This window comes from Condylura cristata, unplaced genomic scaffold (assembly GCF_000260355.1).
Source record: "Condylura cristata isolate star-nosed mole 26May11 unplaced genomic scaffold, ConCri1.0 scaffold00029, whole genome shotgun sequence".
In the NCBI taxonomy this organism is placed as follows: domain Eukaryota; kingdom Metazoa; phylum Chordata; class Mammalia; order Eulipotyphla; family Talpidae; genus Condylura; species Condylura cristata.
In genome coordinates, this window is record NW_004567130.1 from 1,175,932 (window position 1) to 1,202,144 (window position 26,213).

The 26,213-nt window shown below is 46.1% G+C and overlaps 1 protein-coding gene across 1 annotated transcript; it reads left to right on the plus strand.

Moving 5' to 3' along the window:
* The first annotated feature begins 200 nt into the window (after positions 1-200).
* ZNF664 (zinc finger protein 664) lies at positions 201-26,213 on the plus strand. The gene is made up of 4 exons (XM_012731116.1): positions 201-338; positions 13,804-13,903; positions 23,457-23,522; positions 23,605-26,213. The coding sequence occupies exon 4, from the start codon at positions 24,190-24,192 to the stop codon at positions 24,973-24,975; it is 786 nt and encodes a 261-aa protein (XP_012586570.1). The 5' UTR covers positions 201-338; positions 13,804-13,903; positions 23,457-23,522; positions 23,605-24,189; the 3' UTR covers positions 24,976-26,213.

Here is a 26,213-nt window from a genome sequence, read left to right on the forward strand (position 1 = left end):
GAGCCGGACTCTCGAGCCGGGCTCCATTGTTGTTGGAGCGGAGGGCAGGGGGAGCACGAGCGCCTTCGCCGCCCGGGCCGCCGCGCCTTGGAGCCTTTCCAGGCGGGTCCCGGGAGAGGCGGTAATGGCCGCGCCGGGGGAGCGGGGCGCGGGGGCCGCGGAGGACCGAGCTGCAGGGTGTGATGGCCTGTTTTTCAGAGCGCCCGGTGTCCCGGCCGATACCGCCGAGGACGCGATCCAGGTGATGAGGAGCCCTTCGCGCACCCGGCCCAGAAGGCGGCTGCCGCTGGACGCCTCCATTGTTTGACCATCGCCAGGGCCGCCGGATTCTCCCCCAGGTAAAGTGGCTGGCAACGCCGGCCAGCTCCCTCTCTACTCCCACCTCCCGAGGAATCCTCTCCTCTTTCAGGACTCGGCTCCAGTTTCCTGACTGTTCCCTGCTTCTGATTAACTCGGTGTCTAGCCACCTCCCAGGCAGTTTCCCATCTGGATCAATCTGCCCGCATCGCTCTGCCAAGTCACCTCTTATTTCCCTCAAAACTCAGCTCCTTTGTGAAAGCTTTCTCTCTGAACTCTTAACAACTAATCTCTCTAGGAGGAGCCTACCTAGATTCTCCTAGTTGCTAGTTTGTTAGTGGGATGTCTCATTGCAACAAAGGAGACCAGGCATTTACAAGAAAACAAAAGTGTGCGATTGCCTTTTCACAGGGACGTTTTGTGATATTTAGACCGTTTATTGTTTCAGTAGGAATTAATTGTATGGACATACTCTTGTTTTCTTTTTTGGGGGGAGTCCCTCTGTCCTTTATAGGTGCATTTTAGAGCAGAACACTAACCTTGTTCTGCCCACAGGTTAACCCCAATGTTTAAGATAAAATACCTGATGTATTTTCTTTGTAAAAATTACAATATCACACACATGGCTGAAGGGTGACTACCAGCCCCTCTTCACAGAGATAGCAATTGTTATAGGTTTGGTGTGTTTCCTTCTGGATCTTTTAAAATACTTTTAAGTGTGTGAGTACTTCTGTTATCTTTGTTTTAAAAAGTGCTAGTGTACTCAAGTCTTAGATTTTCGCTTATATAATGCTAACTCATTTTGAAGAACTGCTACATTATGTCCCATAATTGGGAATACCCTGGTTTAGCCATTTCCTGGATCGATGGAAATGTAAGTTTTAGCTTTATTTTTAAAGCAGCTTTTTTATCGGTGGTGGTTCTCCCGTGAAATGAAATTTTAATGAAAGGAGCACAAGTTACTAATTACAGACCCTAGCATTTATGATGGAAGTTCTCTTTGGTTAAGAAATTGACATGGGAGCCTCCACCCTCCCCCATTTAATTACGAGTCTACTACTTTTAAGTCCTGTGACCTTGGGGAGGACACTTAATCTCTTTAAGCCTCAGTTTTCTTTTGCTCTTATCTGCTCCATAGAGCTTGCCCACAGGATGTATGTGAGATTGCCCTGTAGCATGTAAACTGGTATATAAGTGTTGGTTTTGGGATCGAAGAGGATTTTTTATTTGCAGTATAATGGACATTTTCTTTTTTGACCAGATGTTTGTACTACAGAATACTAGGCTTAGCCAACTTACTTTCAGATGGCTTTCTTTCTTAGACAACACCCTTCCTAACTCATAATTTTGTTACATTAATTTTTGTCAAGCAGTGTTATTACATTAGACTTCTTAAAGAGTGTTTTACAAAGCATTTTCCTGGTGCTTTATATACCTTCAATTATAAGACTTAGCGATTAGTTGATTGAGAAGAAAGTATCGATGAATTGAACACTACAGAAAACTCTTAAGCTATTTAAACAAAATGTATTTCCTAGTATTGCACATTTGTATGTGTATTTCCCTGTGGCAACAGCAGATTCAACTAGCTTTCCTGTCCTTCAGGTAAAATGGATTCTTACTGAATTTTTAAGCAGAATCCAAAGGAGTGTAACAATTTAAGAGTGATTTAATGATAGTTATTGTTTTAAATGTAAGAGGAGCAATTAGGTGCTGTGTAGGTAGTTTTCTTTCTTTCAGATATATAAATATAAATGAATGCTTTTGTAGCACGACCAGCAAAACCATTTTGTCCCTATTCTCTTGGAGTTTATAAATTGTGTGTGTGTGTGTGTATGTGTGTGTGTGTGGAATCAGATTAAACACAGTTACAGCAACATGTGTAATCACAAACTGTGATCAGTTCTGACAGTTAAGTAGCTCCAGCAATAAGAGAAAGTATAAAAAGGAGACCAGATTTTAGACTGAGGTGACAGGCCCCAGGAAAGACCTTTTTGCAAGAAGATTTGAGCTAAGTTCTGAAGGGTGAGTAGGTGTTACTGTAGTGAAGTGGGGGATAATTTCCCAGGCAGGAGAATGGCATGTGGGAAGGTTCTGGAGGGGGAAAAAGCATTGCCCATTCCAGAAACTGAAAGAATGACTTGTGGGTAGGTTGAAGTGGGTGAGGGGGAAGTGTGGCTAGGCAGGGGGCCAGATCATGTAGGGTCTTGTAGGGCAGGTTAAGGATGTTTCACTTTATTCTGAGTGAAATGGGAAACCATTACAAGGGTTGGGTTTTAAGCAAGGGAATGACATAATCAGATTTGCATTTTTAAAACGAGCACTCCAGCTGCTCAGTATAGAATGTGGTGGAGCTTTCAGGAGTGGCAATGGAAGTGGGGGAGGCTAGTAGGCCACTTCAGAGGTCTTAGCTAAAAGAGAGTTGGTCTTTCCCTTGGAGTTCACATTGAATTTAAATTACCAGCAAAAATAAGATCAAAATAGATACTTAATTAAAATTAAGTCCTTGTTTCTTATTTAAAGAGTTGAAATAAAAGGTATTTCTTTAATGCAAAATGTACACATAAATGTTAATTGTCCATATAAACAGAGAAGTCGAATGAGAAATTGGGATACTGTTTAATGTGATTGTTTTAAGTCTTGCCAAAGTAGTAATAAATGAAATAAGAGTAAGGTGAAGCTCTAACATGAAAAGAAGAGATATATTTGTAAGTACTGTTGACTACAACAATGAGAGTAATAAAATTACTTGGCACAAAAGTTAAGGCAGTGACTGGCTGGCTACACAATGCATGTATAAAATTTATAGTTTTCTGGTTATCAGAAATGAACTGGCAAAAACTAAAATGGAAAGAAACTACTAAAATAATCACAATGCAACATAAAAATTAAGCACCATCTTATTGAGACAAGTGCAATCTACATGGAAGAGATGGTGGGAGATACTAGAAGATAGGATATAATGTCCCATGTGTAGGCCATGCTCCTGGATGTGATGTTTAAAAACAGTACAGAGATGTCCTTTAGGTAAACTGCAGAATAATTATGAGCAATGAAGCAGTACAAGCCTGTCTGATATTTAAACAGGTTGCAGTCACATTCATTAAAAAGAGGCTTATGACTTGAGTGCATCTGCATGGCTTAGCTGGAACTATTCAGCACCCCAAAACAAACAACTGTATGTGGTGGTGTATGTAAGAATGATAAATCATCCTGAATGTGCCCACATCATAAAGAACATATGAAAGTAAATACTAAACATCTGAACAAGCTCTGTTTGCTAAGGTGGATGGAGCACAGTCTCTGTGACCAGACACACTTGAGCTGGAGTGTTTTCAGTGAATAAAATACCTACTGTGCTGGTGTGTTGAGGAATAGAGTTAGGTCCTGGCAGCCACGGGGCAGTCAAGTTATTAGTTAGAATCTAAATTAGACAACAGAAGAACTTAAACCTTCTTTTAAGATGGAAGGGAAAACAATACTTGGATTAAAAACCAAGCCACAAAATATGAAAAAAATATTTCCTTGTGACAAGGAATAAACCCAAAAGTGAAGAGTTAATGCCTTCAACACGTAAAGAACTCATAGAGATGAAAATAATGAAACTCCACACAAGTGATTATAGGATGTGGATACACAGTTCACTGGATAGAAATAGAATTTGTTAAACAATTGGAAAGGTATAATCTTGCTAATAACAAAATGACTTGTAGTTACTCTTAAAATAGTAGGATTCTGTTCTTAATAGGAGCAAAACTTGAAGACTTAAACATATGGCAGTTTTTTAAAAAGACTTTATGCATACAGAACTGGGGTACAGTCAGAGGTGTAGGGACAGTGAGAGGATTCACCAGAGACAGAGTGGGGAGCAGGACAGGCAGATGGACAAAGTATACTGCTGAAAGTAACAGCAGGCGGGTCAGGAGAGGTCTGTGCGCCATATGGGTTACCTCCAGGGGCTGGGGATTGAACTTGCACTGAAGTGGTTGTGGCTAGTGTATAGTGCTGCATCCTTACCTGTTGCACCACCAGGAAGGGCCACATGGCAGTTTTATGAATTTAAGTAAAATCTTTATAAAAAAATTGTAAAGTTACTTAACTGGACAATCACATGTTTTCTGCAGCAAAGGCATTATAAAGATTGTAATGCAACAGATTGAACTGTTAATTTTAGTTGAAATTCCAGTGGGAATTAATTTTGGAATTTGGATAATGAGTGAAATTTTTCTGAAATTTATCCAGAGGAATAAATGCCTATTTAAGATAGCCAAGAAAATTTTCAAATAGAAAAATAGTGATGAAAGATTTGCTATACTAGATTTCAGAAGATAGTGCAGTGTTGCAGAGGTATAAATGGTGAGCACGGGTGGAACAGAGTCAGAGAGGAACAATGTTGACTCCAGTAACAGACTACTTATATAGAGAGACTTAGTACAAAGTTGGTATTTCAGGCAGCTAAGAAATAATTATTCAACATAGTGTGTAGCAAAAAATGATTATTTGAAAAGGAAGTCCTTTATTCCCAGTAGTCGAAATTACATTTATTTGGATTTTAGAACTCAAAAACAAACACCCTATGCAACTTTTGTGTTAAAGGATCTGTTACATTGGAAAATGTTTTGTGGGTATTTAGGCAAGACTAAGACCCCAAATCATGAAAGACTGGTCAATCTGTGATATGTCTGTGGGACAAAAGATATTATAAGGTGCACAGGGAAAATTTTTGTAACATGTATAAAGGATTAATTAGTACAAATTAAGAAATGGAGGGAGGTAATGGACCTTTACAGAAGGAAAATGAAAGTGTCAAGACAATGAAGAAGAACTCTGCCTTCCTTATAATTAGGGAAATAGAAATTCAAGCAACAGGAATTTTTTGTAGGGCTATCAAGCAAGAACTAAAAAGATACCCAAGGATGTACTAAGGAGAGGGCATGAAGACATTTTTGAGAAGTGAAGTTGCTTCAGTTTGCTTTGATCTAGCAAATAACATTTCAAGGATGAGAGTCAGCATGAACACTTTGTTGCAGCATCACCTAAAATGAGGAGAAGCGGAAGCTAACTAGGGGTAAGTTTCACTACTAATGTTTTGCAGTATTGGATAGCTTTTATGTATTGACATAAAAGCTGGATGAGTGAAACCCACTGCTCCCCCTCCCCCCAAAAGAAGGTTAATTTCATGGTTAGAAAGTTACAGAATGAAATGCGCATGTATGTGCCAATGACTTGGAAAAAATTGAGTCTTAAAGTACAGGTGAAAACACTTACTGCTTCTAAGGGAAGAAGCATGGAGGAAGCTGATGTATATTTCAGCTGCTTTGCATTTTTACCATGAACATTTGCTTATATTTGCTTTTGTAGTAAAGATGTGACAGTTTCTCCCTATCCTGTTAACAAAGGCCTACATTTTTTTTTAAAGATTTATTTATTTGTGCATACAGAACTGGGGTACAGGCCAGAGGCTCAGGGGGTGGTGAGAGGCTTCACCAGAGACAGAATGGAGAACAGAACAGGCAGATTTACGAAGTACACTGCTGAGGGGAGCAGCGGGCCGGTCAGGAGAGGTCTGCCACACCATGTGGTCACCTCCGGGGCAGGTGGGAATCGAACTCATGAGGAATCGGCTTTAGATTCTCAGTGCTGTGCTTTAACCCTCTGCGCCACCAGGGAGGGCCACAAAGGCCTACATTTAAATGAACTAATTATATTATATGAAACAGATACCTTGTACTTAAGAGAGTATGATTAAAAATGTGACACTTTTGGCTCTCCCTGGTGGCGCAGCGGGTTAAAGCACAGCACTGAGAATCTAAAGCCGCTTCCGCATGAGTTCGATTCCCGCCTGCCCCAGAGATGACCACATGGCGAGGCAGACCTCTCCTGACCCGCCCGCTGCTCCCCTCAGCAGTGTACTTTGTCAATCTGCCTGTTCTCCCCGCTCTGTCTCTGGTGAGTCCTCTCACCCTCCGCATCTCTGGCCTGAACCCCAGTTCTATATGAATAAATAAATAAATCTTAAAAAAAAAAAAAAAAGGTGACACTTTTGTGTTACATTGACCATATGTATCTAGAGTCTCAAAAGTATTCAGAGCCCCAGAAGTAGCAACCATCTAGACGTGATGAAAGAATTATTTTTAGGGTGCATTTGTGAAACAGCTAGGTTATGTTCACTGCATAATAGGTGGCCGTTAAAGTGCTTATGAAGAAAATATATTAAGATGCTTTTGACAGTGTTAAATGGAAGAAAATAAAGCTATAAAATTGCACACATGATGTTACAGAAGTTCATAGACACAACAACCCTCCAGAAAAGCCAATGATGGAAAAAGGTCTAAAAGAAATTAGATAAAAATCTTAAGAAAATTTTGGATTTTAGGCATCAAGATGTTGAGTGATTAAAAAAAAATTACCTTTTAAAAATATTTTCCAAGATGATATCTATTATATAATGGGCTGTTTAGCTTCAAATGACACGTTTTATCTAGGTTAACGATGTAACGTGTGAGTATATGTTCTTTTAAAGACATATTTGTTTGTTACATATTAAAGCATATTCTAACGTGTACTCTGAAAACTAGTGTCCAGACATTTTTTATGTCACACATAAAAAATTATGCTAAATTCATTTAGCATAATGAATTCTGTTGCTTCCTTTATTTGTAGGAATATTTCTTAGCAATAACCAGAATAAAAGTAGTTCTTGCTTCTACTTTTGTATCTAGAGTAAATGCAGAAATTTACACATAGGCCATGGAGTTTCCTAGTGTGACTCTTGTTGACTTGCAGTGTTGCTGGCACACAGAGACCTTGACAGAGCAAGTTGTCCTTAATCAGGTTTTTCAGGGCCAGGAGGAATTAGCCAGCTGGACCAAGGCAGGAGCATAGAGCTCTGTGATGCTGGCCTGCAAGTGCTGGCAGTGTAGGCGAGGCTGAGGGGTCATATGGTGGGTGTGCATTCCCTCACTTTCGAGGGCTGTTGTGGGCCTGCATTAGTGCCATGGACAACAGAGCACACAAGTGTGACAGGAGATGGGAGAGGGCCCTTTCCATGCCCTGCCAGCTCTGAGAGCGTATAGCAGACTACATAATCCAAAGTCAGGGAAGATGAGGGAAAGGGACCATAGGGTGAGGACTGATGGCAGGCAGGGAGGACCGGCAAGTGTGAAGGCCTGGAGGGAAAAGGAGAGTAGGACTAGGGGAGGAGGACAAGTGCTTGAGACTTAGCAGCGCTTGAGGCCTAGCAGCAAGTAAGGCCCCGGGGAATTGAAGTTTGGTGTGGTTGGGCCAGAAGGGGGAGTGGGCAGGGGTGAGAGGTAAGTTGGAGCATCCACCACTCAGAGTTTTAAAGTCTGTGAACAAATTTGAAAGTGACATTGACAGTTAATGAGCCTGTTGAAAGATTTTAAGTGGAGTAATCACCCATTTTTCATTTTAGACAGTGTTATAGTGGAGAATAGCGCCGGGACTGGGAGGACTAGAGGTTGGTGCTGTTTCCGGGGAGATGGCAGTTGGGATGGCAGGGGAGGATTCAGAAGGGGTTCACGAGATGGGGTCGGGACTTAGAGAGGAAAGCAGGGGGTAGTTTGGGACAAGCGTCTGCTTCGGCGGTTGGCTGGGGCAGACTGGTGGGTCCTTTCACTGGTGGGTCCTTTCACTGTGGTCCTTTCACATGCAGTAACGGTTGGGGCCAGACAGATCCTGCATTGGCCATGCTGAGTGCAGAGGACTTGAAGGCCACATGGTACTTCCTGTGGGTTTGCAGATGATTTTACATGGCAGATAGATGATTTGCTCATGGATGACTGCACACCACACACAGATTTTACTTTAAAATCAACTTCTAGGTGGTAGATTTTTCTTGAAATGTAACTATATACATTGCTCACTCAGGCCGGGGAAGATTAGTTTGACTTAGACTGGAGTGACAGTGGAGCCAAGACTACTGACCTGGCATGGCACAGTTGTGATTGTCTTCAGGCTCCTGGGCTCTGCCTTTTGAACAGGCGGTGGTCCCTCTTGAGAGAGCTGGGGCCTCTTGTGCCCATGTCATCAGCATGACTGGTGGATGGAGTGATTTTTTTTTTTTTGATGCTGCTGAACTGGTTCCTTCCACAGGGCAGGTTAGAATGTAGGTAACAATGCTGCCCTCCCTCTGTATCTGTCTGGAAGCACCTCCCTGAGATTAGAAGTGGTTTTACTCCGTTGGGGCATGGTAGCAGTTTAGCATGAACTGGGGGATTCTAACTTGGTTCCCTCAGTTTAGTGTGGGGAATTCTATAGTGAAGGTGCTGGTGAATTCCTTGTCTTTTTGTTTCTTCATGGCCTCTTCTCACTGGGTCCTCCATGTCAGAAGAGGAGAGGGAGGTCTCCAGGGTGTCCTTTATATGGGTTCTTACCCCACCTCATGAGCTTGTCGCCCATCTCAAATTGCCACATGGGGATTATGGGGGCAAATGTTCCGCCTCAGCACAAGCCTGGGTAGGATTTGAGAATCAGCCACTGGGTCCTTGACACAAGGTTGGCAGTGGAAGCTGTGGATGTGGCAAAAACAAGTAGAGCGGGGGGGAGCTGGGCGGGCCGTCAGTGGAGCATATGGTTCCTGCATAGGTGCTCTTTAGGGCGCAAGGAGGTGGCTCAGGCAGAAATGAAGTCCGTTAGAAGCCATGTAAGTGTAGGGATATCTGAGGTCCTGCCGTAGCATCAGAGTAGGGGTCTCAGTTGGGTCCCGGACATCCAAGGAACAGTGCATGTGCTCTACCTTTGCCTCTCCAGAGCCCTAGCTCCTGCCAGCTTACCTTTCAGACCCATTCTTTCCCTTTATAATTCTAAGCTCCAAGGGGAGAGACGCCCATCCACTTTGTTGGGTGCCCGCTACCTGCTGATACTGCTCACACTCACCGTTATGGGGCCTGTGGAGCAGATCTGTCTGGCCCCTTGGGCTCAGTGGTTTTAAATGGCCCAGCATTGTTACCACAGGCTTAGGGAAATACTTTTTATCCTGGTTTTAAGTATTGCTTGGTTCATCCAAGTGGGAGAATCACAAGGCAGGTAGCCAGTGCCCAGGGTGAGCATTAACTTGTAAAGAAATTGGAGAAAGGGAGAAATTTTTTTTTTTTTTAAAGATTTATTTATTGGTGTATACAGAACTGGGGTACAGGCCAGAGGCTCAGGGGCGGCGAGAGGCTTCACCAGAGACAGAGTGGGGAACAGAACAGGCAGATCAACGAAGTACACTGCTGAGGGGAGCAGCGGGTGGGTCAGGAGAGGTCTGCCACGCCATGTGGTCACCTCCGGGGCAGGCGGGAATCGAACTCATGCGGAAGCGGCTTTTAGATTCTCAGTGCTGTGCTTTAACCCGCTGCGCCACCAGGGAGGGCCGAAAGGGAGAAATTTTTAAAACAGAAGTTTATTTTTGGATTGTATCATAAGCATTCAAAGTTTAATTTCAAAAAAGCAATGATTTGTATTTCGTTTTAACACTTAAAACATTTCTATACCTTTATCCTGATTCTAGAATATGCAGTGTCTCTTGTGTCACCTGATATGTTCTAAGAAATTCAGTAAAGCTATCATGGAGCTCATTTATTTTTTTATACTGTGCAAGTTGGTAAAATAGTCATCACCCATTTCCAGTCCTCCTGTGATGGTGCCTTCTAGGGTGTTGGGACAGATCTTGCAAGGAAGCTCTTAGTAGTCGCAAACCTTTCTCCCAAAGATTGTAAGTCCTGCCTCTTTGGTGAATGATAATACAATTTATAAAAATAATGGATTCCCTTTCCTTTTGCTGAGTAAACTCCATTATGTTCCTCTGGCTTTGAAAATAATTTAGATGTGCAGTTCAAACACACAGACTTAAGCTTGATAGGATTTAAGGACATTTCATCAAGTCAAAGCACTGGCTAGCAAACCTAAATCAGGTTTCTCTGCAAACTAGTATTCAGGAATCACGTCTCTACATGTGATAGGATTAGCCCTCTTTTGATAAGTCCCCAGTTGCACAATTAGAATTAGGGAGCACGAAGAAAGCAGGCCATATAAATCTTCATGATGCTTGGCAACTGTTTGAGGTAGCAGTTCCATTGTGGAACTCATTTTGAGTTCTAATGCCATCGTGACAATATCTGTACAGAATTTTAAGTATGTGTGTGAGTGCCCTCTGGAGGCATTATGAAGCAGTTAAAACATAGATTCCTGTGAAAGATTTTCTTTAACAGACACATGTGAGAACTAGTGAACTTGATGGTTAAAACTAGCCTGGCTGTAGACTGGGAGCAGAGGAGAATGTTGGGGAGCAATGGGAACACTGGCTCTTGGGAGTGGGGAGCACTCCCCGTGGATGGAGAGTATTAGGTCTCTGCAGCAAGAGCAACGGAGGGCTGGGAACTTGGGCAGCAGTGTCCAGGGAGATGGGGAATGGCATGTGCCTTGGGTTTGACCAGGAGGAACTTGTGTGGTATGGTGGTGGAAGAAGAAGTGAACAATGAAGTAGAAATCAGGAAAGTAAGTCTTTAAGAAGCCTGGGTAGGGAGAAAAGGGGGAGAGAGAAAGTGTGTGTAGCAGCTCGAGAAGGCATCAGATTAATTATTGGTTTTCCTTGATATAAAAGAGACTTTGCATTGTGTTTAAATACTGAGGGGAAGAAACAAGCAGTGAGAAGGCGAAGTTGAAAGATGTTCTGGGGGCATAGAAGAGAGTTGTCCTTAAAGCCCCTAGCTGGGCTAGTTCTTAAGGAAAGACAAATTGCCTTTTAGAGGGACTTGGCTGTGGGGAAGCTGTGGGGTTGTGAGGAAATGGCCTGTAGGCAACTTGCAGGTGTAGGTGAGAAGACAAAGCTGGTTGTGTGGGATATGGAATTGCCTCTCAGAAGTAGTCCTCATTCAAGCAAAGTTGGTTGAGTACAACAGTGGAGCCAGGACCTACTGTCAGGCCGCATGTATCTGGGAGGTTGGGTGAAAGGGTCAAGGGGCATAGTGAGGCCTGAAGCAGGGAGCTAGGGACATGGAAGTGCTGTCTCCCCCAGGTGTCAGAGCTGCAAGTTGGTCTGGGGGCAGCTTGGCAGAGGGGTCCGGCAGGGAAGAGCAGAGCAGGCGTCAGGTCTTGGGGCAAGGCTGCCTGAGGGCTGGTGCGGCTCCAGAGACAGCGAGAGTGAGGTGGAGAACGATTCTGGAAAGAGTGTGGTGTCTCTAGTTTTATAGGTACAAGATGTAAATGTTATGAAAGTGCTGTGCTGCAGCCCGTTTTGCTCAGCTTGAGAGTTTGAGCAGGAAGAGGAGAATGTGTAGGTGCTTTTGCAGAAAGGAGACATGGCCAGGCTTGACTTACTACCCTGACACTGGTGGAAGTTAAGTCCTTTGAATATATGGAGCCATCTGCCATCATGTATAATCCTCTTTTTTCTTGATAAAGCTAAGAGAATGGCTAATAAAAGTTGTTTGGCTTAGTTTTTGTAATATACTCCTGATAATTGCAAGTGCTAAAGTAATAATACATCTGAATTTGGGAGGTGGGGTTGATTTTTTTTTAAGATTTATTTATTTATGCATACAGAACTGGGGTACAGACCAGAGGTGCAGGGGTGGTGAGAGGATTCATCAGCGATGGAGTGGGGAGCAGAGCAGGCAGACTGATTGAAATACACTGCTGAGGGGAGACAGGAGAGGTCTGCTGCACTGTATGGGTGGGCTGTGGCCAGCTTTACAGTGCTGAGCTTTAACCAGTTGTGCTACTGGGGAGGGCCAGTGGAGTTGATTTGAAGTGCAAATGAAAGGTGGGGTGGGCAGCCCCCTTCTGCCAGTCTGCTCTGAAGCCCTGCAGAGGTCTAGCCTGCCTCTCTGGCCCTTTAACAGTCTGTGTCCCACACACCCTGCACGGAGTGTCTGTTTGCAGACATTGAACATTTACTTTAACTCCATGGTTTTCTTTTCATATTTTGTATCCAACAAATACTTCCTTCAGGTTGTAGACCTTTTCATAGCCCTTGAGGCACTCACAAGCTGAGGGGACTGTGCTGATGGGGCTTTCCCAGGAGGCACCCTGTCCTGCTGGGATGTCTAGGCATGTCTGGCTGGCTGGGATTGCCAGGAAACTTGCACACTGAGCTGCCTCCTGGGAAAGCCCCATCCTCAGGGGAGCTGCAGTCACTGTTGTGGTTAGGGACCTTGTATTGCAGGGGCCATAGATTCATTCAGGTCATTTTAAGAAATGGGCTTTGGTGTAAGGACATGTCTGCCATACTTTCTTGTCTACATGGTTTGTTTTTACCTCATTTTTCCTCATGATGAAGTTTTGTAGTGACTCCTCAGAATTTTCCTTTTCCCTTTTTTGTGGAATCTTTTAGATTCCAGAGAGCAAGATGGGGAATCTGCCTTTGCTGTCATTTCTCTTAGCATACTAAGGTCTGGATCAGGCATGCACACAGGACTGAGCTATGGTGGGGACAGGGACAGTTGTGGGCTCTGGGCATGGGGTCCCTCAAAAACCCAGCAGCTCCCTGGTTGGCTGGTGTGGCTCAGGAAGGGAGAGAAAACCTGGCCTCCTGCGGACACTGAAGCTCTCCAAGCCCCATTCTTGCCCTTTAAAGAAGAGCCTATTAGTAGTCTTGGTTTTAAGTCAGACCTCATTCCCATAGAGAACAAATCCCCAGGTATACTGAGAGCAGTTTCACCTTCCATTTTCTTCAGTCCTTGAGCTGTGGGTCCCTCAGGGCAGCCTGTGGGCACTGGTCCCTGTGTTGGTGGTTTCTGCTTAACAGCTGCTCGCAGCAGGGATGATTCTACTTTGCTGTTCGTTTGTTTCTTCCACATTTCTGGGGAACAACGTAGAGTAGTTTAGCACCATCCCCAGCTTCACAAAATTTAGAACAATTAAATGTCCCATTGAAATGTAAGCACAGGGTTGTGAAATATAGTAAATGATAACTAATCCTTGATAGACCTTACTTTTTTTTCCAGGCACTACTTCAAGTACTTCTTGTACTTATTTAATCTTTAAACTACCTTACAAGGTCAGATCCTTTATTATCTCAGTGTCTCTGTTCCTAACCTCTGAGGTGAAGGTTGCACGACTGTTCTGTGGAAGGCCGGGGCATGAACCTGTTCAGCTGGGCTCCTTCTGCCCTCTTGCAGAGTGAAAAACCAGCATCAATTTTAAGACTCTCTGGGGTTGCAGCCAATCTGAGCCAGTTATCCAGTTTGTAGTACCTTTGAACCAGAAGCTCAATTTGGGTAAAGTTCTTACCGAAAAGCTAGTTGTGATGCTTGAGTTCCTGTCTCTGGGCACAGTTGTACAGACTGCCTGGGTTTCCTTCCTGAGCTTTCTCAGGTCTTCTCCCCCTCTCTATCCCCGACATGCCTTGAGCCCTGTATATTTGTGTAATCCCAATTAGAAGTGGCTCTTTCCTGGCTTCTGAACGGAGACCCCACATTTATCATTGACAGTTCTTCAGAAAATGTGGTCCTGAATTCCTCATGGCACAAACCTCCTGCTCTCTTCTCTGCCTTTCTCCAGCTCTGCAGCAGCGTGAGACCTCTCAGCCCACCAGCCACTGTGGCCGTGCCTCTGCTGCCTCTTCTGGAATGCCTTGGGATTTTTGACTCCTGTCACTGTGGTAAGTTACCTCATATTTCCTAAATGAGAACCCACATGTGGATTTACAGTGCAGGCATCTCTGCGTGTGCCCTTTATGGCTCAGTGAGGAAGATAAACCTCTCCTGCCTTGTAATTTTTCTTACACTCTTGCCTTTACCTGGCTTTTGAGTTTCCTAGACACTGAACAACTGTCCTTATTAGCTTGAGAGATGGCAGAAGTGTTTTGTCCTGTCTGTCTCTTCTCTGGAGTTTGGCTCCCTCTTTTTCATGTATCCTGTTGGTTATTCTGGCTTCCTGCTGCTTCCCCACCTTCCTAAAAGCCTTCTGGAACACAAACTTGGTTTCTGAGCTCATGTCATCTGCCGTTTTTGCTTTCCCATGGTTCCTGTCTATTCTGAGATGTTAGAACTTTAAGACTGGACCTGTTACTTAAGTTTCTGGTGTTTTCCCCCTAAAGGCTGTATAATAGCCTCCTCCTTAAATGTAAGTTCCTGGACATTGGCTTACCTGAAGAGGATGGGTTTGTCCCATTACCACTGAGCCCTAACCTGAGAAGTACCCACTTCCCATCACAAGCAGCTTCTCTTGTGTTCTTTGGGTCTGGGCTTGGTGATTTTTTTTTTTTTTTTTAAGATTTATTTATTTATGCTTACAGAACTGGGGTACAGGCCAGAGGTCTGGTGGGTAAGAGGGTTCACCAGAGACAGAGTGGGGAACAGAACAGGCAGATTGATGGACTACACTACTGAGAGTCACAGTGGGCGAGTCAGAAGAGGTCTGCCGTGCCATGTGGGTCAGCGCTCTGGCTGGGGTTCAAACTTGTGCTGCAGTGGTTTCAGAGAGCCTCATAACACGTGTTTTAACTTGTTGCACCACCTTGGCGATCATTTTAAAATGACTTTTGCCCTCTCTTCAACTCAACTCAAAAAGATAGTGTTCATTTTACTAGGACAGGTGTTTGTTCGTCTTTATCTGGTCATTGCTGAAATCCAAGCACTGGGTTCTCCAGATCTCTGTACATACATAATAAGATTGTACATTTTTCCAAGCATCTCTGGAAGCTAGAGAGAGTTAAACCCTGCCTCCATAACCATGGGTCTGGCCAGGGGCTGACCTGTGGCTTCCCATCTCCTCTCCACAAAGGTGGACTTCCCAAGTTCTGGGGTTTTCCTTTCCCTGGTATCATTTCCTCACTCCATTGGCTTGCTTTGAGGTAAAGGACATTGCAGTGGCTTCTGTGCTAGTGGTCCACTTTGGTACCCAGGAGAAACCCATGGGGACGTGTGGTGTCTTTTCTTTTGCCTGTGCTATCAAACTAGTGAGGTGAGGCTACACTGGATGGAGAGGCCTGATCAGCTCTTCCCAAGGGGGCTTTTTGGGAAATCCTGACATATGGACGGGGCTCCTGAGCACAGTGACAGGGCTCACTCCATATTCTTGGCTGATAGGGCTCACCCCCAGAAACCTTCTTTGTTATTGGGCCGGGGTGGGGTAGGTGGTGAGAACTAAGAGGTAGGTCTGGTAGTTCATGAGTTCTTGGTGGTTGTATGCACAGGGCCCTGCTAGTGATAGGGAAAGGTGCTCCCTGTGGTCTGGCAGCTCGCAGAATGCTGCATGGAGCTGGATTCCCAGCACAGCTAGTAATGCCATGTTGGTAGCTTTGCATTTCTAGCTCAGTATTGTGAATGTCTCAGTTCGTTATAGCGTGCATACTGTGGAAGGAAGACTGCACTGCCTATATCCCCAGTCCCTGCTGGGGCAAAGCCCTCAACTCCACAGTCCTGCGTTCATTGTGATGAGTCTCCGTGGTGATGGGTCGCTGGCCCTTGTGGAGCACAGGAGCTGGGTTCTGACTGTGATGCTCCTTCTGCTCATCTCTGAGCAGTCAACGCTTTTCAGTGCTTTGCGCCTCCTCAGTGCTTGAGCCCTCCCCATATTGCCACGTCCCTGACAGGCTTGCTCGGATTTGTCAAGCAGTGCGAGTTACTAGTTTTGACTCAGATATAAAAATAACCAAACTCTGATCCATCTAAAGTAGTCAACTCTGTAGATACAGCAAGTAGAATGGTGGTTGCCAGCGTGGTGGGGAGAGGGCCAAGGGGATTGTTCCTGGGGGCGGGGGGGTGAAGTGTGGGTTTTACCTGATAAGAGCAACAGTGCCTATGTACTAACACTGCGGAGCTGTACACTGAAAGTGGCTAACAATAAATCGTGTGTATGTGTGGTGCTTCTTATGTGTTGTTTCTACCACAATAAAAAAGTACATTTACACACACCTGTAACTTTTTGACCTGCCAGCCATGGTGATAGCCCTCCCAGTCAGTGTCCCTGAGAAGAATATGCTCTTCATATCTGCCTACACTGCCAGGGTCTCTCTTCTTCCTTTGGTTTCTGGGCTGAGTCCTGCCGTGTGACCTGAGGCATTTCTCCCCTCTCCCTAGGGTGACTTGGGTCCATCTCTGTTCTTTACCTCCCATGCCCAGCCATGGTTTGTCTCCCTGTGGCTCTTGGTTCTCTGATAGTGGAAAGAGGAAGTTCAGTAAACAAGAGTCATTCTTGCTGAGCACAGACCTTCCCCTTGCCCTGCTCTCATGGCGCCTTCCCTGCCCAGCGCCTGCCCCTCCAGAATGGGAGGGCTGCCCTGGCGCTTGGGAAGGCAAATGAGGACTCCGCCACAGGGCAGGCACAGCAGTGCTGGCAGCCCCTTTTAGGCACCGGCCTGTGTGCTGGTAGCACTCTGCTCTGTGACTGAAACGGTTTCTTTTTTTTCAACTCCTCCCCCTCTGCTCCTCCTTTTTGAGAACAGAATAAGCACTGAAGCGTTGACCCCCCCTTGATTTGAGGGTGCATGATTTACGTGGGCCTTTTTTGGATGAGTAAACTGAGGCCAATGGGACCAAATCAGCTGAGGTAGTTCACGTAACTTGTTTAGTGTTGGATCAAGAATTTGAATTTAGGACTTTTGATTGCAAGCCCAGAGCTCTACCCTCCAAGTCGTGGTAGTTCTCAGATCACACAAATGTGTGACCCACTGGCCGGGCTAGTGAGACGGGCTTGTGCTTGTGTGCAGCGTGTTCATGGTGGCCGCCATAGCCACAGATCTTGTCACGTCCACTGCGTCAGCATGCAGCTGCAGGAATTCGGGAGGTCAGCCTGCTAGGAAGGTCCCTCAAACAGTCCTACAAGGTGAGAGCAAAGGGGAAGAAGAGCTGGGTAGCAACAAGGAGGCGTGGCAGACAGCACAGGAGTGAGAGCAGCATTTGACTTTGAACAGTTAAGGAGCCCTAATTACAGGGAGACAGGTCATCAGGGCCTGGGCAGCCTCTGCCTGCGGAATGACGTTCTTGGCAAGTGCATGAATGTGTCATGCACTAATTAAAATCAGGGAAGTGAGGAAGCACATGTTTATTTAGCCTCAGCTATGCTGTGGGCTGCTGATGGGTCCTTTACGTTTATTATCTTCTTTAATTATCACAGGGAAGCATTGAAGTTGAAGACATTATTATCCAGCTTTACAGATCAGTCTGAGATGAGCCACAGCAGAACAGCAAGGCGCAGATCCAACCCCTGCCCCCGCCCCTGCGTCATCCCCAGGCAGTGTAGGAGGATTCGCAAGGGCGTAGGCCTCTGCGATCCTTTCTCTCCTTGATGCAGGTGCAGTTAGCCTCAGACCAGAAGAAGACTTGGCAGCATTTCTGCGATGCTTCTCGATGCTGATCTCTGGACCTCATCTCGTAGCTTTTGTAGTAACTTCTAGTTAAAAGAAGAATCAGATATGACTTGTTTTGTCTTTTATATTTTCTCCATTAGGAGTCATTAGACCAAATAATATGAAGAGCAGTTTTCTGAGTACAAAATGAGAGGTGCTCTGGTCCTTGTAGCTCGTGAAAATTCAGCCCAGGCCATCAGCCATTGCCCTCTGTTAGGAGGGAATTGGGGGGACTTAGGACTTGCATGTGGGCCATAAGCAAGTGCAGGCAGCAATAAGGGGGAAGAAGGAAGTGGGCCTAGATAGGAAATGGTCAAGGGCAGGGACAGCTTGCTACTCCAGGAGTTGGGGTCAGGGGTGCTCACCAGTTCTCTGGGGCCAAACTGGACCTGAGTCTTTTCTAGCCAGCTGGTGGCAAGGAATGGCCACAGAGGCTTGCTTCAGCAGAGGCTGTCCTCACCCACAAGGGAAATTCTGTAAATTTAGTCAAGAGGTTCCTGCTCAGACTAAGAATCTCCTTTGACGAAAGTAAACAGTTGACTTCTGCACCCAGAAGTTCTCTCAATCCCAAAAGTAAATGCTCATCAGAGCATAGTCACAGTGCTGTTGAGCACCAGGAGTCCCTGAGCGCTGGAGGGAGCTGTGACTAGGGAGCTTCCAAAGGGCAAGTTCAAAAGACTGATGATTCCCTGGGTTATCCAGTGGGACATGCAAGTACCTGAACACGTCCTGGGCTGCACAGAAACTGAGAGTATGCTCTGAAGCCGGTTTGTGGATGTCCTGGATGTGTCCACGGGAGATTTGGGCCTGGGGTGGTGATGCTCCCTTGGGCCCCTTGAAGTGAAACTCCTCTGCAGTTTTGCCTGCTCCTTCCATTACTGAAGCTGGTCACTAAGATGGGGATGCCTGTGTGCCTCTCTATGAGCCCAGAGGCACCCTGCAGAGGAGGTGGGTTGGGCCATTCATTGTCGCATGAGGGAGAGCAGGGAGAGTAGGTGAAGAAGCCTGAGTAGACCTTCAGGAGGCCTCAGTGCCACTTCAGAGCCACTTCAGAGTGCTGGGCATAGCAAAGGGGCCTTTCTGGGAGACTGAGCTGGGCCTCACATGGAGCGGTCTAGGTCTAGGACCCTATGAGGTGGGCTCTGTCACTTGCCATCACTGAGGTGGCGCAGGGCATGTGAAAGGAAAGGTGGCTATGGAAGGTGGGCTGCTGGGGAAGGAAGGAAATGGAAGTGCCTGTCTGGGAAGTGAGCCTGCCCTGGCAGCTGAACCGGGTACCTTCCAGTGTCTCTTCCAGGGCTGTTGGTGTTGGCAGAAGCAAAGAAAAATTGCGTGGCATTCCGTAGTCCTAACCAGTGAGTTACAAGTGAATACTAAAATGTTCTGTCAGTAAGACCAACACAGCACAGAAGTGAACTGGGCCTGGGTCTGTAACTCTTCCTTACCTGGCTCTGTGTGTTTTCGGCTAGCGTCTCCCCAAGGTGTAGGGGAGATAAGCAAAGACGTGGGCTTGGCCTCTTTGTACCCAGGCCCCTGAGGCAAGAGGGAACAGTGACCTCGAGCAGGATAGATAGTGTTGGGCCCTTTCCTGGCAGCATGCAGGCACCAGGGAGAGCAGCTTCCCACTGAGGCTTCATATGCCGAGGCCTGTAGAGAACAGCTCAGCAGAGGTGCCGCTGCCTGTGGCGCTAACACCTGAGTTAATTTCTGGGACTTCCTGATTATTTATGAGGGGAGAAGAATTTAGCCAAACTGGAACAAGTTCCATGTGTTCCATGTGGATAAGGGCCCCCACTCTGTACAGGGGAGAGGTCCTAGAGGAGGGGCTGCACGCCGAGCCCTTGTGGGACATCTCTGTTGGGACTGCTTCCTCCAAGCATCGCCTTTTATTTATTCCTCTGGTATGCAGACTTCACTTTAGGATTATTATGGAGGCATTTGGGGGAATGTTTTTTATGTCTAGAGTAATAGTGGCAGTTGATGGAAATTACTAAACTGTAAGTAAGGATTCCTTTAAATTTGCTTCACAACTTTCAGCCTTTGAAAAAAAAGGGTTTAAGATGGAATCTCAACCTCTCTGATCCTCGGGGTCCTTTTACTCTTTAGAAAGCGTTATTCAGGGCACTGGGCACTTAGGTTTCCCTGGGTTATAAGTAGTGATGTTTATCATGATAGTCAATTAGAACTTTATGGAAGTATTAACTAATTTATATTAAAATATAGTGATAAAATCATTACCTACCAACACAAGTGACGTTTTACTGAAAAACAACCTTTTTCAAAAACATCTAGTAAGAAGAGTGACAATATTTACATTTCGGCAAATGTCTTTGCATGTATGAGGCTTAAATAAAAGACATCTGTTTCTGTATTCAATCTCTTGCAATATGTTGTTTTGGTTGAAATAAATGAAGAACCCAGTTTCTCACAGATAACAGAGTTGGAAGAGGAAACCTAGCAGCCTTTTCTGTCGCAGTGAGTTGATCTGTGATCGGGTAGGGCCCTGGAAGGGGTTGGCCAGTCTCGCATCCCGACGTGCAGTTGTCCGTGGCCTCTCCTGCACTTGGAGCAGCGCTTTACCCACAGTGACTTTATCATCTCACATATGGCTCCTATGGAAAACTGTGTTCACTGAGTCAGGCAAATCTTGTAAATGTCCATGTGTTATTAGGTATATGATAACAAAATCACTTTTGTTAGTGTACCCATTGGTCTCCTAAGAGTCTCCAAGCATCGGCAGGCTGCAGAGTGCCCAGCAGTGCACAGGTTTCCCGGAATCCCAGTGTTGCCAGCTGTCTGACTGTGGGTAGCTGAAGCCACCAGGTGTTTCCTATCGGTGTGGGAAACGTCTGCCCAGAGCTATGTCTGCAGACCAGTTGGCAGCCATGTGCACAAGTGAAAATGACCTTTTGTCAAAAACAACAGTAAACCAAAAAGACGAGTTACAACAGTAGTCGTTCCACAGGCAGTTTTTCTGGAGGCGGCATTGTGCTGTGGCCTATGCTGGTCTGCACCCCAGCTCCTTGCCTTAGCACAATAGTGTCAGTTTAAAGATCCGTGTCTATTAGAAACACAGTGAATAAGAAATACAATATAGTTAACATAAATATAATAAACATGATGGTTTAGGTTTAATAAAATAATACCTTACATTGCTTTTACAAGGATATCTTAAGTGGAACGTTTTTAGACTGGGTCTGTGGGGTTGAAGAGCACACTTGGCCTGGGCCGGTGGTCCTGCTGTCGCGGCTCATGGCATTAACTGCCTCGCCACTCAGTCTGCAGGGTTTGTCCTAGTGGCAGCGCGACGGACGAGGCAAGGGTGGATGGGCAGCCCCTTCATCCTGCTCCGCACTGGGCTTCAGCTTTGCCACATGTGCCCTTTGTCACTTTCCGAAGCATTTTAAGACACACTCTACATGTCATTTCATTCTCCAGACCTTGGTATGTCTCTAAAGTCCAGGATGTTAGTCCCCAACACTGCACTGTGCCATTGCTGCTGGCCCCACTCGTGTCTCCTCAGTGTCCTCCCTGCAGCTGCCTCGCTGCGCCAGGCTCCAGAGCAGCCCCGCTCACACAGAGTGCCTGGCGCCTCTGTGGCTCACCTCCCCCAGCTCCGAGTATCTGCTTGCTGTAGGAGCAGCTGCTTTTCCTGCACTTGGTCACCTGCTGGGACTGTTCTGCTTCTTCCTGGTAGTTTTTCTATCCCTCCTTTGCTTTCAAGTAGAAATGAGCACCAGAGCTCCCACTGTGGCAGGAAGCTTCTCACTCCAGCTTGGTTTTCTGTGTTGACTGGGGACACCTGGGGTGGCTGTTCTGAGTGACACTAACTGGTAGGAGGACCCAGGTGACCAGGCTCCGAGGCCTCTTGACTGACGTGCCCATTTCTGTCATGGCCTAAATGCTATATTTCACTCGCTGATACTTTGCTAGCTCATTCCTAGAGTAGTGAGAGGGTGTATGCTTAGAGCTTCTTGTCACTGTCTGGGGAAGATGTTGCCCATTCACTGCCTGAGTCAGCCTGTCTGCTTCTCCCCTCCAGCCCCAGCCTGATAACTGTTCCTCATGGCAGATGCTGATGTGTTTCAATGGATTGTGTTCATTATCCTTGGGTGCCACTGGGCGTGTTTGGGGGTAAGGGGTGGCTGGGGCCTCAGGCTCACTCCTCTTGCCCCACCCCGGCCTGATATACTTAGGCTCCTGTCCTCTGTACTGCCCAGGCCTTGGGCCAGCAGGTCCTCTAGGCCCTCCTCCAGGGGCACTGACTAATGGCTCGTCTTCACTCCCAGGCCATTTTGGGGCCAGAAATAAAAGACAAAAATTTGAACTGGCATCTCTAAATCAAACTTACAGATTTTGCTTGATTTTATATTATGTCTTGATTCTCTTACATGGAATCTCGCTTCTAAGCAAAGTTAATGTTGTTTGCATTATCCTAGCTTGTAAAAACGCCAGTGTTACTATCACAGCTAAACTACTGAAAGCTTTGATTTCTTTGCAGCTTTACTGACAGCAGAAACTATCCCCAGGGCACGTGCAAGTGTGAGTGTGATGCTCTTGCCCCGCGTCACACAGGATGCACTGGGAGGATGTGGTTGGGCCTTGGGTTGCTGTGGTTTTGCCTTGGGATTGAACTCTAGAAGTGGGATTACTAGGATGCAGGATAGGTGCATTTTTACTATTTTCAGGCATTGATTGTACTTTTGCTGAGATTTTGGGTGTCAGATGAAATTCGCCGCCCTAAAACCTCCCCCTAGAAGCACTCCCATTTATTTTTCATCTTAATCTTCAAGGAATGTCCCTTCCACCCAGTTTGGAACGTATTACGGAAAGTGTTAAGACCACCAGTCGATGTCGCTTAGTCACCTCAGGTGTCACTCACTTGGCAGAGAATCCACACAGTGTGCACATTGCAGAGACAGGGTTCCAGATCTGAGAGGATTTCCAGTGGGATATTTTGGGCTTTATTTTCTTCTTTTATTTCCTCATTATTTTATTTGTTGTTTATTTTACCCCACATGAGTTATCAAAAAGCTGGTGATGAGGCACAGGGAGATGTCCCTGTATCTGCTGTGCCATCACGAAGCTGGCGTGTACTTGGGGAGAGGCTTGTGTGACTTGCCCTGCTGGTGCCATTGGTGTGTGTGAAACAGGCGCCTCCCCTGTGCCTGGTGACAGCAGGGAGCAGCTCAAAGTCCCCTCAGCGTTTACATCCTAGTGCAGGAGACACATCAGAAATCCAGGAACAATAGCATAATTGCAAATTCTCTGTGCTTTGAAGGAATCAAAGAAGATTAACAATAGAGGCTTAGCCAGAGGCTGCCTTTGGGCAAGTGGGGAGAGGCAGGATACCCCTAGACCTGCCCCAGATAGGGGAGAGAGCACTTCCAGGCCAGGAACAGCCTTCCCAAAGGCTCTGAGGCAGGCCTGGCATGTGAGAACTGAAACTGAAGGCTCAGCATCTTGGGAGGAGGGCGGGCAGGTTTCTGTAGGATCTTGCGTTTAGGTTAAGGACCTGGGTTAACAGTGAAAGCACATCAGGAAGCCATGGAGGACAGTTAAGTGGGGAAATGACATCAGATGCTGGTGTCATGCATGCACTTTGTGTGGATTAGAAAGTCACACAGATGCCGTGTGTTAGCTTCAAAAGCACCAACATTATCCTCTCCAAAGTTCAAATTGGGGGCAGTTTTCCTCCTGCTATGCGGGACAACTGCGTCTAGTGTGTGGGTCTTCTGAGGAGTTCTTTCCTTTTCCATAATATTCCCTGGATGTTGCTCAGATATTTGTGGTTAGTGATTGTTGCTGGGGGTGTTCTTGGACTGTGAGTATGAACATGATATCTGCAAATTCTCTTCTTCAGACTGATAAACCCAAGGGGCACATTGTTCCATGAGATAAGAGAAATTCTTCCTCGAGATCAAAAGAGGTCAGTGTTACTGCTATCACATTTATGTAAAATGATATTCTGGACAAAAATGGCATGTTCATTGTTTGTATTTGTATTGCAGGAGCCTGGAGTGATACCTGTGTGGGAATCCTCGAGAGCATGGACTGACGTACTGGGGCCTAAGGAGCCACTTTTGGGGGGGCCATCCTGGCCCATGTGTAGGGGGCACAGGATCGGACTGACGCCGCCTGGGGCTCCAGACCAGCACGCAGCCTCACACCCTCCGCCACGGGGGACACCTTGCGGCCTTTTTCCTGCGAGTGTGAAGTACAAGGTTACTCTACAAGAGGAAGATTCCAAGGGTTTAAAAACGCAAACAAAGGTTTGCACTTTGGAAGTCCCTTGGAATGTTGACAACTCAGGACCTAAAAGAATTTTTTGTGTTAGTGAGTCACAGAATTAATGTGGAAGTAAATGTCACTTTATAAGCGATACTAATACTAAGTGAGGAACACTATGCAGGAAGAAATCTTCAGTAGACAGACAGGCAGGGCAAAGCTCAGGCCAACCCTAAACCTGCCAAACAGAGCAAGCCTGAGATAAGCTGCCAAATGGCCAAATAAGAGACTGTGTGAGCTCATGATCCTGTAGCTGTAGTAGCTGTAAGGGAATTTTTTCCTCTAAATCACGATACCAAATAGGAAAAATGATCTACAAGTGCCCCATGTGCAGGGAATTTTTCTCTGAGAGAGCAGATCTTTTTATGCATCAGAAAATTCACACTGCTGAGAAGCCCCATAAATGTGACAAGTGTGATAAGGGTTTCTTTCACATATCAGAACTTCATATTCATTGGCGAGACCACACTGGAGAGAAGGTCTATAAATGTGATGATTGTGGTAAGGATTTTAGTACCACAACAAAGCTTAACAGACACAAGAAAATTCACACCGTGGAGAAGCCCTATAAATGTTACGAGTGTGGCAAAGCCTTCAATTGGAGCTCCCACCTCCAAATCCACATGAGAGTGCACACAGGTGAGAAACCCTACGTCTGCAGTGAGTGTGGAAGGGGCTTCAGCAATAGCTCAAACCTTTGTATGCATCAGAGAGTCCACACCGGAGAGAAACCCTTTAAATGTGAAGAGTGTGGGAAGGCCTTCAGGCACACTTCTAGCCTCTGCATGCATCAAAGAGTGCACACCGGAGAGAAGCCCTATAAATGTTATGAGTGTGGGAAGGCCTTCAGCCAGAGCTCAAGCCTCTGCATCCACCAGAGGGTGCATACCGGGGAGAAGCCCTATAGGTGTTGTGGGTGCGGCAAGGCCTTCAGCCAGAGCTCGAGCCTCTGCATCCACCAGAGGGTGCACACCGGGGAGAAACCGTTTAAGTGTGATGAGTGTGGGAAGGCCTTCAGCCAGAGCACCAGCCTCTGCATCCACCAGAGGGTGCACACAAAGGAGAGAAACCACCTCAAAATATCAGTTATATAAAGCATTTTGCTAAGCGTTAAAAATCTTAAAACCCATAAGTGCCACTAGGAAGGAAACCCTGTAAATACCTATACATTGACCCAAGAAATTTTTACAGCAAGCCCCAGCAGAACATTCTTTTTGATGAGGCATATGTGAGGTTGATTTTTTGATTCATGCCAAGTATGTCCCACAACTTGCCTTTGAATCGGGAATCCCTTTGAGTGTCTGCCCAGGACGGGCTGAGGCCCCCAGTAGAGGGCATCCCCCGGGGTTATGGCACATTCCTCCGTAGTGAAATTCCACAAACAAACCCACAGCTACTGCCCAGCCTCCGGAGTGCTCTTGGCCATGTTTATGTAGAAGGTCCCCCCACCCTGCAGGAGCAGCCCTTGCCCTCCATCCTTGTGACTCCACTCTGCCAGCTATGGCATCTGCAGGGACAGCTCCACTGAGGCGGCGGTTTGGTATTTCGGAGGTTACTGCTTGATTGAGGCCTACACGCCATTCTACACATCCTGTTTCTGACCCGTTTTCCCGACATGTCCTCAGGTGCCCATGATACCCACGCCTTCCTAGATGGCATTAGACTCACTTTAGGTTTAGGTGGCTCATAATTCCCGTTCAGTTGGCCTGTCAGAGAGATCATTGGCAGACACATGCTTTTGAGCTTTTCTTGGACTTTTTTTTTAAAATTATAAGGATTCTGCTAATCACTGTTTCCATGTTAATCAGACTTAATTTCTAATGACTACATCACATATTTTTAACTTGAATTTCTTTTGGAAATAGCTGAATGTAAATAGGGAGGAAAAAGCAAGCAAAGTTAGAACTTCTCTCCATCCAGAATTCCCTTTCTGGGTCCTCTCGCAAAGCGGGGAACTCCTGAGTAGAGGGGGTGCCCATGTGCGGGTAGATGGCAGGGGCACTGATGCTCATGCCTGTCATTGGGGCAATTTGTAGGAGTCCTTGGTACCCCTTCATTGAGGAGGACGTATCAGTTCCTTTCAGGCATGGATGTCTGTTGTTGATCTCTCATTCTCTTCATTCATTCACTCAGCCAATATTTATTGAGCACCTCCTGTGTGCCGGGCACTGCAAGGTGCTGGGGATACCACTGACGTAGGGAGGCGAAGGCCCCACTCTTGCGGAGTTGACTTCTGGTGGAGGAGACGTGATAAGCAAGTAAACACATAAATAACGTAGTTCAAGATAGTGATTAAGTGCTATGAAGAAAATAAACTAGGTGGTGGTTTAGA

Bases quoted from the DNA above. Each gene is read 5' to 3' on its own strand.
- ZNF664 (XM_012731116.1), top strand. From the start codon at position 24,190: ATGATCTACAAGTGCCCCATGTGCAGGGAATTTTTCTCTGAGAGAGCA.